The following is a 19,460-nucleotide window of genomic DNA, read 5'->3' as shown; positions in this document are numbered from 1 at the left end:
GGAAACTTGATAAACACCAAGAAATAGAAAGGAAAATCAAAAGCTGTGATTTTTTTTAATCACCTAATTTAACTATTGTTACACCCAGCTCTTTTTCCCCCATGCCTAAAGTTCAGTCATTGACTCAATGAACATGTATGTTGTGCCTCCTCTGTGCTAGGCACTCGGGAGTACTTCTGTAAACCTGAAAAGCTTTTTGTTATTTTGAGGACTTTTTTAGATAGGGAGAGAGATAGAGGTGAAATATACAAAAATTACTTCTTAGACAAATGAACAGGATGAACTACATATTGTATTATGTAGATGAACTACATACTGTATTACGGTCTTTATTAAAATCTTCCCATATCAATATTCTTTTATAACATAGGGCTTATTATTTCATTATAGGAATTTATTACATGCAATTTATACAATGACTCTTTTAAGATATATTTTAGGTGCACAATATAGACATAATGGTGCACTTAATTCTTGTGCCCACAGACTTAACAACTTGTGAGATAACTACTTTAGGATAAACTTAAATTCATAGGAATGCACTTGTTTAGTCAAAAGACAAGCACATTTTAAATGATTTTTTTTTTTTAAAGCATATTGCCAACTTCACTTCAGAAAGATGTGATCATGTACTCTCTCACCAAAATTGTATGGGAGAATCCATTTCTACACCCTTTCAGTAACCCTTGGTATTATTTCTGCTAATTCCTGCCAATTACATTGGCAAAGAGGGAAAAATAATTTCACTGTTTTTATTTGCATATCTTTGATTTCTAGTGAGGTTCAACATTGAAAAAAATATTGGGCTGCCTTGGTGGCTCCGTTGTTTAAGTGCTAAATGTTGATTTCGGCTTAGGTCATGATCTCAGGGTCCTAAGATCCAGCCCCAAGTAGAGGTCCTCACTGGCCATGCAGCCTGCTCACAATTCTCTCTCCCTCTCCCTTTGCTCTTTCTCTAAATATTTATACATATATATATATATATATATTTATTTATTTATTTATTTATATATATATTTTTTTTAACTAGGCAATGACACATTAGCTGGTTAGTTTTTCAGATTCTGAAATATATTGGAACAATGAAAAGAAGTAACAATGAAGGGAGGGATTCTGACTTCTGTTTTTACTTTGCTATTTTTGGCTTTCCGTGGAAACAGACTCTGAAGTCAGGGACATGGATACACAAAATTTGGAGTTTTAGAACTTGAAAAAGATTTTGTGAGGATCTCCAAATGAGAAATGTTTACTATAAATGTCATGATTTTTAAAAATTACAGAAAGTCTTTATCGTTACCCAAATTCCATACCACCTATAGATTTTAATAAAGAAAAGACCTTAATGAAGACTAGTTAAAAATAGTCTCTACTCATTCCAAATGTTGCTGATATAATATCTATGAATGATTTCTTCAAGTGATAACGCTTTTTTTTTTTCTATTCCTAAGGAAAAACTGGTCTACTTCCTGGATTGTTCTTTCTAGCCGGAAACTTGAATTTTACAAAGAATCTAAGCAGCAGGCTCTGTCTAACATGGTAGGTAGTTCTGTTTCTACTCTTATCTTCACAGAACTATTATTGAATTAAAAGTTTGGTTTCATCAGAAATCACACTAAAGCCTCCAAGCTACCAACGACTGAAAGCAGATGGAGGAAATGACTCAATAAACTTTTAATCAGATGAAGGGAAAATAGAACTTAGTGTCTGTTTTATTAAGTGGTGCATTTGGAGAATAATCACAGAATGAGACGAATGGTGAGCAGCTATCTAGTAATGTGAAGGTAACACTTTAAATTAAGGTGCCATTTATAAATGCTTTATTCTTATTTATGAAATGATCGCTAAATGCAGCTACTTGCTCAAATAATGTATTATAAAGTATGTTATAAAATGCATTAGTAATAAATGCTTAACGGATGAGACTATGGGAAGCTGTTTTAAAGAATATTATAAGACGTAAATCCTATTAAACCATGTACGTGCATCTTTAATACATGAATTTAAGTTGTTATCTAGCATGCTATAAAGTGCTTCATACATTAATAAATAATAATAAACTGTTTATAAATGGCACCTTAATACAGGGTGTTACCAATGAGGAAACACTCTAAGTTAACCAAGTGATTTTTTATCTTAGCCTAACTGCGACATTCACTATAACCAGCTAACCTTTCTGAATATTTCTGACTCCGTCTAATGGAGCTAATACAATTTCTGTATCCTGTAGTTACTACGTAAAGTGAAATTTGTAGGGTTTCTCTGTTGTACCTGGAGGAAGGCCTCAGGAAGCCCACAGAGATTTGACAGTGACAGGAAGTAGGAGCCATTCCGAGCTAGTTACTGGGGCACCTCAAGCTCAAAACCTTGCTGCCCAGGCCCCAGAGCTGCCACGCCCTGAAGGAGACAGTGGGCAGGCAGCATGTCTGACAGCCTCCTGATTCGGAAGGACACCGGCAGGAACCAACCCGCCATACCTCATAGGCCTGATGGGCGGCAGGGAAAGGGGTCACTTGGCAGGAGTTAACCACAATGAACTAATTTGTATTTGGCAGGTAATAAAACGACAGCAAGTTCTTTGCTTTCCAGCCACTAGTCCTGTTTGCTATGTAATCCTCTTTAAATAGGAAATAGAAAATCATTTGCTAGGAGATGTTTGTTTGTTTTTAAATAGAAGAACAAAAGGTAGCGTTTGGCTTGTTCCTGATAATTGCAATAGTCTTTATCCCCAAGTGGCTTGCTGATTTTGGAGTCTTGATGCGGTCCAATCTGTAAACTAATTATAAATAAATTAAAAATACATCTCAATCCTTTGTATTTTTAATTTAAACTGGCTCAGAAATTTGTTCTAGCCTTTTGTTTTGTTTTTATTTGGGGGCTATAGTAAGGTTGGGAAAATCTTTTTAAGAACAATAAAGTACCCCTAAGAGCCAGACGCAAAACAACTCCCATCCACTCAGGTCTTTGTCTTCCCTTTGAATGACTTCTAAAAGGGCAGTCACGGGGCGCCTGGGTGGCTCAGCGGGTTAAAGCCTCTACCTTCGGCTCAGGTCATGATCTCAGGGTCCTGGGATCGAGTCCCGCATGGGGCTCTCTGCTCAGCAGGGAGCCTGCTTCCTCCTCTCTCTCTCTGTCTGCCTCTCTGCCTACTTGTGAACTGTCAAATAAGTAAATAAATAAAAATCTTTACAAATAAATAAATAAATAAAAGGGGAGTCAGGAAAGGGAGGAAAAGTCACTTGCCTGGCCAGTGTGGCTGCTGAGAAGATGATCTTCCTCCTGCTGGGTGTGAAGAGTTCCACTGGAGCAGCATTTATGTGAATGTTCTGGGAGAATGGGAGAGATTAGATTCCAAATTAAAGCATTTGCTTTATTTTTATTTTATTATTTTAATCTCCTCATCCCAGGACCAGGAGATATAATTATCAGCTGTTTAATTTTATACAGGTGAAAGAAAGCTCTTTCCTAGATCGCAGGCAAACCTTTCAAGTCAGCCCACTAATTGCTTGCCTCCAGTTCAACCTTCAGAGTTGTAAATTGACAATAGATTTTACTTTTAGAAGAAATTTGTTAATGTTTTTTGGCAGTCCCTATTTATTACTTCTAGCCCCGTTTTCAATGCTCTTATGGTTTCTCCCAGGCACTCATCTTCAAAGTGAATTCAGGGCAGGAACTAACTGTGTTTTGTGGTAATGAGGAAGAGAATTACAGATTCATGTTTGTCCTGCATGAATTGTCGTGCTCCTCAACTTCTTGGATACATTTCTAACCAAGTATTAAAGGCCTAGTGGGATAGCCCACATTTACCAATTCCAGTCTCAGAGAAACGATACGATGATTGCCAGGCCTTGATTAAAGATGCTGTGGTTTTATTTTGAAAGAGATTTATGCTCAAGTTTCTGAATTTCCCTTGCACCCCCTTACACATGTCTTGGTATTGTTCATTGTGCTTCTGGGAAGAAGTCTGTCCTTTCCTCCAAGGGGTCAGTAGAAACTGAGTAGTACAGAATGTGGTTTAAAGAGTAAATGGCATTTTAATCTTTATAGGAATGATCTTTGAATGCTAATGCGGTGGTAAGACAAAGCAGCAAAGTAGCTAGGAGCAGGGCTTTGAAGTTCAACCACAGGGGACTTCCTTCCAGTTTTGCTGCTTAGGACCTGACAAAGTCATTCAACTTCTTTGAGCTTCAGAATCCTCATCTGTAAAATGGGGATACTGATATCTGCCAAGAGAATCAATAGAGAATGAAATTAGTTAATAAAAGAAAAAATAAGTAGTAGTGCTAAATTAATATTATGGTCTGATATAGTCTATCAAATAAATAAATATATTTTATAATATCTAATACAGGGCATGAGAGAATTATAACGTATTTTTACAGCATATTAATTTTGTCCTTGAACTGATGCAGACACATGTAGAAGAGAAAAACACATTGATTCAAGGAATACCAGCATATATGATCTCCAAAAAGACAACTATGTATCCATAGGCAGCTTAAGTGTTGGGTCAAAACACTGAATAGTTCTGAATGTGAAGCCATCATTTCCATCTGGGACTCTAGATGTATCTCTTGCATGACCATAGATGCTTTCCTGGGGCCCTCAGCCTCTTCCACTGGCTGCTACTCTGTGACTTTCGCATTTAACACAGCATGCCACAAGATGTGCCTGATCCCACATCTCATGTCTAACTCTTTCTTTCTCACTGAAATTCTTTCAGTTTGCACCCAAGTCAGATTTCTATCAAAAGCAGCCCCCTCCCGGAACTAGACACAGAATCATTTCACTGGCGTGTGTAAATGAGAGAATCATAGGCTTTGGGTCCTCAGTGACCTATTCAATGAAAAAGAGGGCTGACTCATTCTATTTTGGTTGTTTGTTTTTAGTACTGTTGGGTCCATGGTCAAAGAAACGAGACTGATACAAAGCGAAGGTCAAGCTTTTTTACCGGCCAAGCATCGAGAATCAAACTGATAGGCCAGGGACATCTCTTGCAAAAAGGCAACCCCTCCCTGCCTCACAGGCTAACATTTATAGAGCAAAGGCCATGTGGTTGGTCCTGGCCACACACAGGTGGCCAACGAGATTGTAACACACAGAGAAAGCTGCACAGTTATGCTAAGTCACACATGCGTGGCCAATGGAACTACAATTTCCCCCATAGTAGCTATTTGAACTAGCCTATCACCTTGGACAGAATTGGCGCCCAAAAGGCGGGGCCCACACTCCTTGGTAGCTAGGGAGACAGTATGTGTGCTCTACTGATTGGATGTCTCCACCTGACCTGACTCATCCCTGCATTTGGGCTGTTATCTCCACCTGACCTGACCCACCCTTATATTTGGGCTTTGTTACCTGGGACTGGTTTCCCAGACTTGCTTTTAAGTAAGTTCCTGGGGCCTGGGGCGGGGGGTGGGTGGTGGTGGTGGGCAGGGTCAATTTAAGTTTTACTGTATAAACAACAAAATGGCTGTTCAACCCAGGTGGGGCCACTCTGGCTGAATAGGTCCTTACAGTAGGACATTCAAGGGTAACCTCCCGCTTACTACCTGTCCTTTTCTAGCAGGAAGGGCATCATAGAATATCCCAACCCCAAATCTAGATACAATAAAACTTCATAATACAATGCATTAGTCTTTACCAAAATGGGAAACCACCCCCCTTCTTTGTCTATATATGCTGTCTCTGTTTTGTTCACTTCACCTTGGACCCGAGAAAGTTTGGTTAAGACTGGCTGGCCCTCCTGTGTGAAGGAGCATTTGAAAACCACTGGTGTAACGATGTCCAAGGTTTCCTGGATTACAAAAGAAAGAATGATGCTCATTTCCTCACCTTTTTTTTTTTTTATCCCTATACTGATTTGTAACTGACTTTAAATATTTGAAATATATTCATTGAAAAAAATGCTGAAACCATTTTTAGTAAAATGTATAATAAAGATGTATATTTTAAAAGTCATTAGTCAAACTCCTACACAACCACCCCCTAAATCAAGACTCTGTCAGTCTTCTAGAAATCTCACTCCTTGCCATTTGTCCCTTTATCATCCAGCTTGTTCCCTTGCCACATAGGCATTTTAGTTATTATTTTATAACGTTCATTATTTTCCCACCTGTGTCCACAGCCCTTAAGAAATGTAGTTTACTTCTTCTGGTTTTGAATTTATATAAATGGAAACACAGTGTATGCTTCTTTTATTTCTTGCCTCTTTCTTTAAATATGTTATGCTTCTTCTTTTCATTTTTTTTTCTTCCATGTTTTTTTTTACACTGGTTTAAGTGATGTCATTTGTTTCTATTTTGTTAGTGGCTTGCTTAGCATTACAACATTGATACTTACCAAAGCCTAAAGCTAATCAAATGCTTTAACCTCTTCCAAAATATTACCTTAGAATATTTTTAATCTGTGTATCCTCTTCTCAGCATAGATACTATTGTTGTTTGCTATTGTAATTCTTTTTTTTTTAACACCATCAAACAGTACTTTTTGTTTGAAATAGAGTCAGTGTTGATTTAATATTTGCCATGTTCTTTGCTATTTCCTTCTTTCTTCATTTTCTACTAAGGCCTTTTTCTTTTGTTTGAAGTATATTCTGAGAAATTCCTGTAACAACCTAGCTCAGTGTTTACTTGTCTCAAGTATCTCTATTTCTCCCTCATTCTGGAAATATATATATTCTTTCAGGATACAGAATTTTGAGTTGGCACTTACTTTCTTTCAGCACATCAAAAATGTTATTCCACTGTTTTCTGTCATCTATTGTTGTGATCAAGAATTTACCTTAGTTCAATCACTGTTATCTGGATGCTCATACTATATTTATAATTACCTTTGTTTTCCCAGTTTTATTCTTCGTTATGGATTGTTGCCTTGAAATAGTTTATAACCGTCACTACTATATTTTAGAAAAGTATCTTATTATTAACTTATTTTGCTAATACTTTTTCAAATGAATCTTCTTTTATAGTTTCTCTTATTTTTTTCCAATTCTTTAGCTAAATCCACATTGTCTTCTTAGTCTAGTCCACATTTTACATTCTTTTTAAATCTTTTTTTTTTTTGTCTTTCTGAACTGCATTCCAAACCATTTCTCTTGATATATCTTTCAGTTCTTTAATTCAATCTCCCTTTGTGATAAACATCCTTATTTCAATTATTGTGGTTTTCATTTCTAAAACTTTTTTTTAAATTTATAGTGTCATTTGTGATAGTTGTCTTCTGCAGACATTTTCCAGATTCCTTTTATTTTGTTAAAATTAGAAGCCTGTAGTTGTTTTATATTCTGTGTCTTGTGACATAGCATCTGAAGTCTGGATCAGTCTGTTTCTGTTGCTTCTCACTCTGTTGCTTTGTTTCCTTGTGTGTCTGGTTATTTTTGACTGTGTGCTAATCATTTAGGCCTAGGATAAATATGTCCTACTGCAGAATATTTTGCATTTTTCTTTGAGGGTCACACTCTTGGTAATTGATTAGCTCATCTAAGTTACCAGTTTAAAACTCTCAAATTGTGTATACATAATAGGAGCATATACAACTTTTCAGAGACAGAATTATCCTCCAGTCTTCCTTTTTATTTTTTTCTCATCTCTCACATTGCTCATCTACAAAGGCAGTTTTCTTTATAATCCCATGACTTATAGAAAGAGAACAAGTTCAATATTGGTTCTCCTTTATTCTTTCATAAGACCTCAGGCAGCCCCTTTTCCATTATTCTGTGAAGTCAATTGACCAAAATTCAATTGTATAGTATAAACAAATGTCCTCAGGCAAAGAGCAATTATGTTGATTTGATATTCAGCTTTCCTCTCTGGGTTCAGATTCCCATTTCCCAAAAATATTTACCCTAGCAGGTCCCACTATCTCATAGGCTTTCAATATTTTTAAGGTAATTTTAAAAAGAAATATTTTTTTCAGCATTTTTCATTATTTTCAGTGGAGAGTTGATCTAAATAGCATAGTTTCTCATTTACAATCTACCTCACTTTCATTTAAATATGCATTTGGTTAATCAAGTTTGTGCTATTTATATAAGCCTTGGTAGGAAAAGACTTCATAAGAATATGTATTGAAATCCTACAATGAACAGCTTGCTCATTAGGGCTACATATAAGGCATAGAGATATAATCAAGATATAGTCTTTGCTTTATAGCATCTTTGCCAAAAAATAGGGTGAGATGAAATAAGAAACATAAAAGAGTTTTTCTGAGATTTAAAGGAGGGAGAGCTCACATCTGTGAAAGATTTGAATTGGGCCTTGAAGGATGGTTATAATTTCAATATGTGGAGATTTATGGGCAGGGAATTCCAGTGAATTAAAAAATATGAACGATGACATGAAACTGAGAATGGGCAAGGTCTGTGTGCTAAAAAGAGAAAAGAGGTTTTTTTTTTAGTTTGGTTGGAAGATAAGATTAAAAAAAAAAAAAAAATAGCTTGAGAAGTGTGCCAAGGACTGGGATTTGCTACCAGGGGCAAATCTTTAAGAAGACAAGCCAGTATTCTCCAAATATCTTCACCCTAGAATAATCTATCATAGCTGTTTTTTTTTTTTAATAAATATGTACTGAACAGGAGTATGACCCAGGTGTTACATGTCTTCAAAGGACTAGGCCTACCATGAAAAAAGGCAAGAGAGGAGGTTGATTGTTCTAGGATCATGGCTTCATCTCATTTAGCCCAAGAAAAACAAGTTTGCCTCCAAAGGCAGCTACATCATATTTGCTTTATCTGCTTAAAGAAGTCCTAAAGAAATAAGAGTTTGTTTTCTCCTCTGAGGCCTGGACTCACACCCCATGCATGTCTCAGGTACACCTGTCTATTTTAGTGTCACTGAAGTATTTCAATCAGCTCCAGAACTTTCCAGTACAATCTGCCACCTTGGTACCTGCTGGGCTGTGTGATTTTAGATCTTCTGCTTTATATGGACTGGAACCTGACTCTAGCCATGGTATGTGACAAATATGCATTCTTGGTTTAAAAAATGATAGATTGCCTTATGGGAGAGAAGCTTTGTAACTTAGGGCACTCATTCATTTATTTATTCTATAAATAATTAACAATTCTTAACAGGTATCACACAATGTGTTTTTAAACCCTAGAGATATCAGATGAATAATTTATGATCCTTGCTTTTAAGGTGCTTGTCTTCTGATAGAGGAGACAGAATCAAAAGTAGGTTTATTATAACAATACCTGACTAAAGTGATTATATATATAGTGTGGAACCATAGATCTAGTCACAATTAATCCTTCCCCAGAGAAACTCTTTTTCCAAGTGATGCTCAACCTATATGTCTCTCCACTTGTTCATTCTGCAAAATCACTGAGCATCCTTGATGTTTTAGCCACTAGGCTAGGTGTTATGAAACATACAAAAATGAATCAGACTTAGATCTTTCCTTTGAGGGTCTAGAAACAAAAAGTATGCCCATAATCCAGTAATTGTGGTGAAAAAGTAGACAATGACAGTTGCTCCAAAATGGTATGAACAGAGGCTTGAGTTAGTTCTATAGTAACTCAGAAAAGAGAGATTGTTTCCAGTTGGAAAAGATTCTAAATATATGTCAAGGAAGTGACAGTTGAGCATGTTTTTGAAGGATGAATAGGATTTTGAGGCAGAAATGGGATGAAAAGGACATTTTGTGTAGAAATAAGGGAGTAACCAATGATAAAATGTAGGAAATTAAATCTTTTATTTATTATACAGATAGGTATTGAAATCTTGCCTTGTCCCATGCACTATGTGCTAATCATTGGTCTTGAAAATGATTTTTGGAAGTTCCCTAAGGCTTAGGGTACATGTCCTTCATCCAAAATATTTTGCATCTCTTCTATGAGTTGCCTTGTTGCTCTTCAACATATATTGTGGCAACCTTTCACTGGTAGGTGAATGTACCTATCAGTGAAAGGTTGCCTCTAGATAAGATGAGGGAAGCAGGCACTCCAGTTTGGGTAGAAAGTCCATGTGGAAACACCTTAGGAAAGAACTTGAACAGGATTGTGAGCAGACATAATTACATTCTGTAAGCACCCTGGAGCCCTCTGCAAGCAATACCAACTATCATCAAATTAGGGCAGATTCAGAGTTTTCAGAGACAGTTTTGAGGAATTAAGATATATATATTTTTTTCTACTTTTAACACAAAAAAGAAAGGACTTCTTAAATTGTCTGGGAGACATTTTCTACAAGTCTGGTGAAACAAAAGAGAGCCATGAAGCCTGTGCTCTTATTGACAAAGAAAATAGCAAAACTGCTAAGTTGTCATCAGTATGGCCCAATGCACTTAGTGAATCACAGGTCATCTTCTCACTCAGAAAAGACTTTAATATTCTCATATGTCCTTGACTATTTACAATAGGGTTCTCTGGGAAGACATCCTAGTGCAAAGAAAGCAACCAATCCATCTGAGAGAACATGAGCCTAGTAGCACATCAGTGGGAGCCAGTAGCAAGTCTGGACTTGTTTTCATGTGATTCCAGAATATATGTTTGGTGTCATACCTACTAAAATAAACACACTATGGAAAGTTTATTTGTGGTTTAAGAAATTTCTCTTGTCTCCACATCCATCAAAATTCAGACTTAGTGGAACTTACACTCCTCAGTTAGCTATTTCTGTTATATTTATCCCACACTGCTCATGAATCCTAGTTAACATAAACTTAGTCTGACATAAATTCAAAACCATTATAAACATTTTAGGCAATATTTCTCCCTCAAATTGTATGGTTCTGAAACCAGTATGTTCAGTATGGACCCTAGATACTCATTGCTTGTGTAACTCTTTTTTGGGGGGAGGGTGCTACCTTTATTTTTTTTCTCTTCACATTGTACTGATAATTTTTATTCAGAGGCCAACACTGGCATATTTTCCTTTTGATAACAGAAAACTTTCCCAAGACATTTAATAAACTATTAACCTTTTCAAACCACTCATTCAGCCATAACCTTGAAAGCAAAAAAGAGTAAGATAAAAGGCCTCATTAAAATAGTTTGTTTACTTTTTTAATATTGTTTACTTCTAATGCAAATAATGAACACAAGCATTAATTAAATAATGTAATACATCTAATGTTCATTTACTGTAGTATGGCTTTAATAACAAAATGGACTTATTTATAGGAGTAAAATGATGTGATTTAGCAAAAAGATGAAAATAGTTTCAATCAGAAAGCTATTCATGAATTATTGAGTATTCTGTGCAAAATGAATATGGAATTATTTTATCTTTGTAAAGTGAGTATTGAGCCCTTATTTGGATCCCTGCTCAAAAAGATCATAAACATTGGAGGGCAAACAATAGATCTACCAAACTTAGCCTAATGAAGGCATCTTAAATTTCTGCTTAATCTTTTAATTCTCCTAATGATAGTGCTCTGGCAAAGTCAGCATGGTTAACATCGGGACAGTTTTTAGCATTGCCACAGGCTGTACTGTCATATGGCCTCATCGGACCTTTAAAAATTAGAAAAAAATAATAGTCCAAGACCTAGAGGATGATGGGTAGAGATGGGAAGAAAGAAAGAAAGAAAAGAAATTGAATTCTAGTGTTTTATTAGCATAAACATTGTAAGGAAAAAAATGAAATCAAGTAATCAATATTACTATAAATGAAGCCATGTACTCTGGTTATAATTCTCTCAAGATTTAGCCATTAACCACAATAAATTCTGTATCTTACATAATTTTTAATAACCACAAAAATCTATGAAATTGATAGGATGCTTTATAAATGGATAATAGCTTACTGTCCAATAAACCTCACCTTAGGCTCTCTCAGAAAACTATTTTAATTATGAAGTTTGACTCTCTGTGGTTTATCATTTTGGTCAATGTAATGTATCTGATTTAGAGTTTGCATTTCTCCAAGATAAAATGGACTTTTACTTCACAGTGCATTTTGAGATTAACTGAATATATGTATTTGGTCTTTCTTAACGGTTCACTACTGAGGTGAAATGCTCTGGGAAGCAGTATACTGTATCAGGTAGAATAAATCAGATCACCTGGGTTGAGAATCCCAGGTTCCCATTTTATTTTAATTTTTTTAAGATTTTATTTATTTATTTATTTATGAGAGAGAGAGAGAGAGAGACAGCCCAAACAAGAGCGAGGGAGAAGCTGACTCCCCACTGAGCACAGAGCTTGGTGTTGGGTTAGATGCTGGGCTTGATCCCAGGGTCCTGGGATCATGACCTGAGCTGAAGGCAGATGCTTAACTAACTGAACCACCCAAGTGCCCTATCAGGTTCACATTTTATTTGTTCCTATAGTCCTTGAATATTTCAATTGCAGTGTGAGTTTAATAGGAGTCCTTACCTCAGACAGTTTATTGTGAGATTTTGTGAGAATACTGATACGGCATGCCTGGCACACAGCAATGATAAATACCAATTACATTTGTTATTATTGATTTTATTATTCCATGGAACAATAGAGTATAGTGGCTAAGAGAGAAGTCACTGGAACCCAATAGAATCGGATTCAGATGTTCAAATTGCCACTTACTGGCAGTGTACTTAAAATCCCTGCCTTCATTTTTCTTAACATAAAAACTTCAGGTAGGGAAACACTTCCTTCTGTCCAAATACAATCCAAAATTTCTGCAGAACCTCATTTCTTACTCATACCACTGTCCAAAACAGGTATTCCTGGTCAGTTTTCTGCCATGTGGTGCTTCTCTCATCTTTTGGGTCCACAGACTCCCTGTGGCAGATGAGAGAAAGGTAGAGAGAACATGAGAAGGTCTGTATGCTCCTTAAAGCCATAAACCCGGAAGTGATTCACATCGTTTTTGCTATCAGTGCAGTGAAGACAGCGGGTAATATGGCCACGTGTTGTTGCAAGGGGGACTGGGAAAAGATGGAGGCCCTGGCTAGTGAGCTGCTTCCCTTTGACAACACACATGGTGGTGTAGCACTACTCATCTCTGCCACAAGGATCAGTGATCTCAGCCCAGGTTCTCTAGAGAACGAGGCCTGAATTTCGTGCCCATCCTTTTTTTTTTTTTTTTTTGAAGGCATGAATACATGATTTAGAGAGTGAGGCACACGGAAGTGAGGCAGGAAATGATGGGGGAATAGTGGAGAAGCTGTGTCATCAAGCAAGCTGCTACTCTCCAGTGAACCTCAAAGAGACACAGAGAATCACTAGGCAGCTGCAGCACTTGACTTAGAAGGAAGCTGCAGGTAGGCTGTTTGAAGAAAGCATGAGGCAGTCTGTGGGAGAGAAGGAGAGATGGAGGAGAGTTATGTTTCTTCTCATTTCCTGTTTCTTTTTGTTTCACCGCCCAGAGTCTTCACTGCCTATATCAGATGAATCCTGGGCACACTTTTGGATGGCTGCTCAGAAAGCCAGATTCTATACCCTATAAACTGGTAATTTATACAAATCTGAAAATAGATGAAGACCCAAAAGCCCGTCTGCACTCTGGCAACCAGGAGGGAGGGCCTCGAATTCCAGAAAGGTGACTGACCATCCTCAGGAAGTGGGACCAAATGGGTTCAAGCAGGTTGGTTATGTGCAGGGACAGCTGTGGTAGACTGACAGGGTGGGGGTCTAGGTAAGGACTGAGGGAACACCCAAGGCATCGAAAATGTGTCCAAGCTAGTCACCTTGCAAAAGTAATAAAATAATAAATAATAAAATAAAAAAAATAATAAATAATAATGTAATGCAAATGGAGACAGTATCAGCATACAACAAAAGTAGACTAAATAGAAACTATTGTATTTATTCTGGCAAGATTTGGATTCAGAATGGAATGCAATATATCTGTTCATTTCTTGAAAGGGAAAGGATACTTTTTCCTCAAAAAACAAACAAAAAAACCAAGCCTACAACATTCTAGTGCCCAAAGTCTCCAACAAAGGTTTGCTTTTCTGAAAATCTCAGTTTGATTTGGTCTTGTATATACTGAGAAATTTCACTGTAGAAACAATTTCAGTTATTATTAACATCATTTATATTCATATACATAAAACCCACATTTTACAATCCAAGTATCGTCTTCTGTGTTGACAGCGGCCATACTTTAGACATTAATAAGATCAGGTATCCATTCAGCACTCTTTCCTAAATCATTTTGCCCAAATGAGAATTTATAAGTGAGTTTTATCCTCCTCCATGAATGATTTTCCAGAATCAAAACCAGTTATGTGATAAAAGTTAATTCCCCTAAACAGATTTTGTGTTTTATGTTTCAAACTGATAAGGACAATCTGAGTCTATATTCTGGAATAGCAATTAATCCAAAATAAAAAATGGTAGCTAATAACCTGCTTCATCAAATCCGAGACTTGTTTTTTTTTGTTTTTTTTTGTAACCCTAATGATAAAGGTAAGATAATGAGTGGTCCAGCGATTTGTTACCTATGCATATGCTCAATCTTCCTCATGGAAAATGCCATCAAGCAAAAGAGAATCTGGCCGTTCTTATTTTCTTAATGTGTGTTAAAGAGTCTCAAATTTCCCATAAAAAATGAAAAACGTAATCCTAAGGTTTAATCTGAAGTTTTACTCTAAGTTTTAACCTAATTTTTCTCTGGAAAAATACAGAAAGGATACCTTGTCAAATATTATTGGAGAATAGTAAAGATAAACTAAAAGAATAATAAAAATCAGAAGTGGACAAGACTCAGGATCAGTTTTTAATGGCTTAACATTGCCCCCAACAAACAGGTTTTTATATTTTATTGTCCAGAAGCAGTAACTTTCTAAATAATTCTATTTAAGTATTTTCAAGCCAGTCATTTATATTTTAAGTTTACCCCGGAAGAGATATGATAAGTACACTCTTAGATTTAAATCCAAATTTAGTCAATTTTTAAAAAGTATATTTTTATAATGATGTACAATATGATCCATTGGCATCATGTAGTTCATTAGCAGACTTTTTCTTGTGTTTTATAGCTGTAGAATCAGAAATATGTTTTCTATTAAAGGATTCTTTAATTTCAGACTTCTTGAATAAAATCTTGACTGTCTTCCAAATAAATTCAACAACTTTTCTGAAAAACTTGTTCCAATGTTTAACAATGTTTAAATTCTGAAAATTTTTCCTTCTAATAAGTCTGAGTCCTTGGCATTGTTCTTCAAGCCTAGATCTCTCTGCTTTAGCTTTGTAACAATGAACTACTGAGCAGGATCATTTTTACATAGTCCTCTCTGATATATCTTAGTTTTCTCTTCTTGAAGCTGATATATTTATTTACTTGAATTTTACTCAAATCACTTTAACTTTTTCTGGTATACTTCTGATCCCAAATCCAATCATTTGCTCCGATTGTGACTTCAGGTCATTTCCTATTAAAGATCAATATGAATGGGGATATTGTGTTTTAATTTTATTAACTATTAAATTGCATTTTTAAAAATTATCTCATTTTGTAAACTATTATCCTGAGATGTTTTATTTATTTTGTAAAGAATGTAAGTTTTCCACTGTAATTCTCTATTGGATAACAAAAAGAATTGTAACAAAATGGATTTTAGAATAGGGGAGATGGTGGGAAGGAGAGACTAAAGGAACACCTCGTGGAGATTATTTTGGAATTATATCATCAAAACGAGCTGGAGTGGGACAAAGAAAAATAAATGTGTTCCAGATGAAAAGGGTGCATCCAATGTGTAGAATTGGGAGAGTGTGGTGCATATGGGAACTGCCATGAATTTAGCATGGTTGGTTGTAGAAGAATGGGGGATGGAGGGAACTCATAAGGATGGTTGGGGAGTGATATAAAAGAGCCTGTATAGCTTACTGAGAGATTTGTACGTTATCCTGTCGGTAATAAGTTTTCCATAAGAAATATGGTTAAGATTTGTGTTTTAGAGAAAAAAGTCAAAATGTAGAGCATAAAATGAAATCGTTTTGTGTGGTCCCAGAGGGAACAGTGAGAGAATCCAGATGAGAGAAAATAAGAGCTTAAACGAGGCTGAAGTCATGAGATGAAGAAAATGGACCTCGTTCTGGAATTCAGGCTCCGCATTGCTTGTTCTCTTGTAAACAGTAAAGGAAAGAGAAGAAGAAAAGGTGAAGCGGATCAAGGGATGGTTAAGCATGACAAGCAATAGAAAAAAGGGGGCAAGTGTAAGACAGTGATTTCACTGAGGTGTCTGTGCTGCATCTTAATGGTGGTTAGTTAGGAAGCACAGTTTGGGGGCACCTGGGTGGCTCAGTGGGTTAGGCCTCTGCCTTCCGCTTGGGTTGTGATCTCAGGGTCCTGGGATTGAGCCCCGCATCGGACTCTCTGCTCAGCGGGGAGCCTGCTTCCCCCTCTCTCTCTGCCTGCCTCTCTGCTTACTTGTGATCTTTCTGTAAAATAAATAAATAAAATCTAAACAAAACAAAACAAATAAAAGAAAACACAGTTTGACTCATTAGTAGGAGCTGGAGGCCAGAGGAAAAATTAAGGTGTCAACAAGTTCCAGGTGATAGATCAGATCAGAAGCAAGACGAAACCCATAAGAAGGAATAAACTATAAGAAATAATGACCTGGAACAGTAAACCAGAGATTACCAACACTTAAGAAGTGGGAAGAGGAAGAGAAGTCAGTGAAAGAAACAGAGAAGGGACAGTATAAAAGGTGAAATAAAAATTTAGAGAGAAAATGTCTCCATAGCTGAGGGGCAGATTTTAAGGAAAAGGAACAGAATCTAACAGTTCAGAGTTCAAGTAGAAGGATGATGGGAGGGAAGGTATCAGATTGTTTTTGTGGATTTTCATGGTTAAGACATTTTTTAGATCGGATAAGGAAGGGAGTAAAAGCCTGCAGTGGGTTGAAAAGAGAATAAAACATGAACAAGCAGAGAATGTACTGCAGAAAACTCAAGAATCCTGGCAATCATGGAAAATAAATTGGCGAGATTGAGAACAAGCAAGGTTGTAGGGTTGATGCTTGCATATATTTATGTATTTTTTTGAACAAGAGTGACATGAGCATAGCTGTGGGCTAAAGGATATAATCTGTTTGGGAGAGAGAGGTTAAAATTGTAGGAGAAAAGGGGACAACTTAGAAAATGAGGAACAGGATTGGATAGAATTAGGAACTGAGCAGAAAAGCCATGGGCTGAAGGAGGAACATCTCTTCCTCTGAGGCAGAAAAGGACTTGCATTGGAAGTGGATCATGCACTGTATGGCAACAATGGGCCAGGAGATTTTGATGTTCATAGATGCCAGTGTCATGCCAGGCATGGGAGTTCATTAGATAGGTGGGCCCAAATCACAGACTCAGATCCAAACTTCCAGGAGCCAGAACAGAATATGGGAAATTATGACACTTACAAGGAAGGGATAGAAAACGTTAATTCTCATCATGTGACCTAGTAGGAGAAAAGGTTGGGTATGGAGAGGAGAGGAGGTCATGTATTAGGTTATGATAAAGAACTTGGGACTTGGAGTTGGAGGACAGTGAATTCCTATCTCTGCTCAGGCACACATTAAGTGTATGAGCTTGTGTAACCACTTATGTAACCACTTAACCACCCCCTGCTTGAGTTTCTCCACATTGTAAGTTGAAGGCGATGGTAACAACTGCACAAGACTATTGTAAGGAGTAAATAAGAAGTAGATACAAAGCTTCAGAAAGCATGACAGAGAGGGATTTATTAAAGTTTGTGTTTGTACATTAGTTCATTTTGATGATAGGACTCTGAAATTGGGAAGAATGGTGAATGTTCCAGCTCAAGGGTTGTATGAACACTGCAAATTAGGAGCATGCCATTTGATGGGCTGCTGGAATGTGGTGAAGCTTGGAAGAGAGGTGTTATGAGGAAGAACAGAAAGTGACTAGGAACACACAAAAAAGTTTGCTAAGTGTTGATGACATTGGTGTTGGCAATGATTTCATGGATATGTTAAGTGTTTTTTTTACCATGTTTTTATTTGTTTGTTTGTTTCATTGTTTTTTCCTTCCTAAGTAGAGTTAAAACCCCAGCAGAAGAAAGTGGCCATTATTTGTAATGTTACTTCTCTGAGTAGTCAAAAGTTATTACGCCAGAATTAGGGGATATGAGGAAAATGACAGAAGAAGGAAAAGTGGATGAAAGAGTGGAGTGGCTCGTTGCATGGGGGAGAGCAAGAGAGTGAGAAATGGGGGAGCATTGAAGTAGTTGGTGAGTTGGGGACATAGGTGTGTTTATGGAAGGAAGTGAAACCAGTAAGGGCCCAGAGGGGTGCATACAAGGCCTGGTGATTCCAATCACTTCAAAAGCAAACATAACGGGTGGGAGTGATGAAAACTCAGAACATGGGATTTGCTAGATGAGAAGGAGAATGAAGACTAATGAAATGGAGAGAAGAGGAAGCAGTGGGTTTATGGAGAGTGCATGAGTCAAGGTCAGGGTCATGGGAGGTGACTGAATGATGGGCAGAGTTCAGATTGAGATAAATCCAAGCCAGAACCAAAGCCATGGGATTTAGTGTACGACACTAATGTGAAGAGTGTGGTAGAGCTGGATGGTGAGAACTCTGGAAAAGCTTAGATTGCTTTTTCCCCATAAAGAAAAAGCCTACTGAAAATTACATAGAGTCTGAAGCTGGTATAGGATTCTGAAAGGAAGAGTGAGTATCTTCCTTACCTCTGGAGTCCCAGTGCCCAACACAGTGGCTAACACATTGACATATAGTAATTGTGCAGTTAATGTCTATTGAATGATTCTGTGAAATACTGGGTTCAATCCACATGAGTCTATTAAACTGTTTTTCATTTTTCCATATTGAAGCAAAGACTGCTTAAGAATTAAACCAAATATAAATCTTAATTGTTACAACATGGGGAATTTTTAGATGCCCAAACCTTCCTTCCAAAGCACAAAAGCTAGTTGCATTTTGGTATTTTTCCTTCATTTATGAATCCAGCAAATATTCATTGAACAACAACTCTGTGCCAGGCACTGTTCCATACATTGGGAAAGATAGTGGAGGAAAAGGCAAACCAGGCCCCAGCTCAGGGAGCTTAATTTTAGTGGGAGAAAAACAGACAGCATATAAAAATATAAATGTTAATTTCAGTTAGGAAGAAGGCTGTGTTGAAATTAAAACAAGTAGTGAAATAGAGAAAGAGTAAGCTAGAAGACAGCTCTCTTTTCTATAAGACAGTCAGAGAAGACCTCTGACAAGGTGACATTTATCTGGGACCTGATGGATAAGAAGGAGTCAACCATGTGAAGACTGGGAGGTTTTCCAGGTAAACAGGTGGTGTAAAGGCCCAATGGGAAGATCGAGTTTAACAGAGAAGGACAAAAACAAGACCAGTATGCCTAATAAGAAAATCATCTCTTTCCCAAAATGTTACATGTTTTAACATGCATGTGATCACAATGTATATTAAATTCTCAAGGACTGCATAGTGGTTAGGAGCAGACCCTGGAGTGACACTGCCCTCTTTTAATCTGGGCTCCTCCTTTTCTACCTGTGTTACCTGGGGAAAGTATGCCTAATTACGCTAACATATTATTACC

The 19,460-nt window shown here is 36.9% G+C and overlaps 1 protein-coding gene across 1 annotated transcript in view; it reads left to right on the top strand.

Moving 5' to 3' along the window:
• ARHGAP15 (Rho GTPase activating protein 15) overlaps positions 1-19,460 on the top strand; it is a 611,884-nt gene that overhangs the window by 102,250 nt on the left and 490,174 nt on the right. The window contains exon 5 of the mRNA XM_059394353.1: positions 1,449-1,536. Within this exon, the coding sequence (XP_059250336.1) occupies positions 1,449-1,536 (88 nt within the window). The remainder of the gene's footprint in view (positions 1-1,448; positions 1,537-19,460) is intronic.

The sequence above is a fragment of the Mustela nigripes genome, chromosome 3 (genome assembly GCF_022355385.1).
Source record: "Mustela nigripes isolate SB6536 chromosome 3, MUSNIG.SB6536, whole genome shotgun sequence".
NCBI classification, from domain to species: Eukaryota; Metazoa; Chordata; class Mammalia; order Carnivora; family Mustelidae; genus Mustela; species Mustela nigripes.
This window is presented reverse-complemented; position numbering and strand designations above follow the sequence as displayed.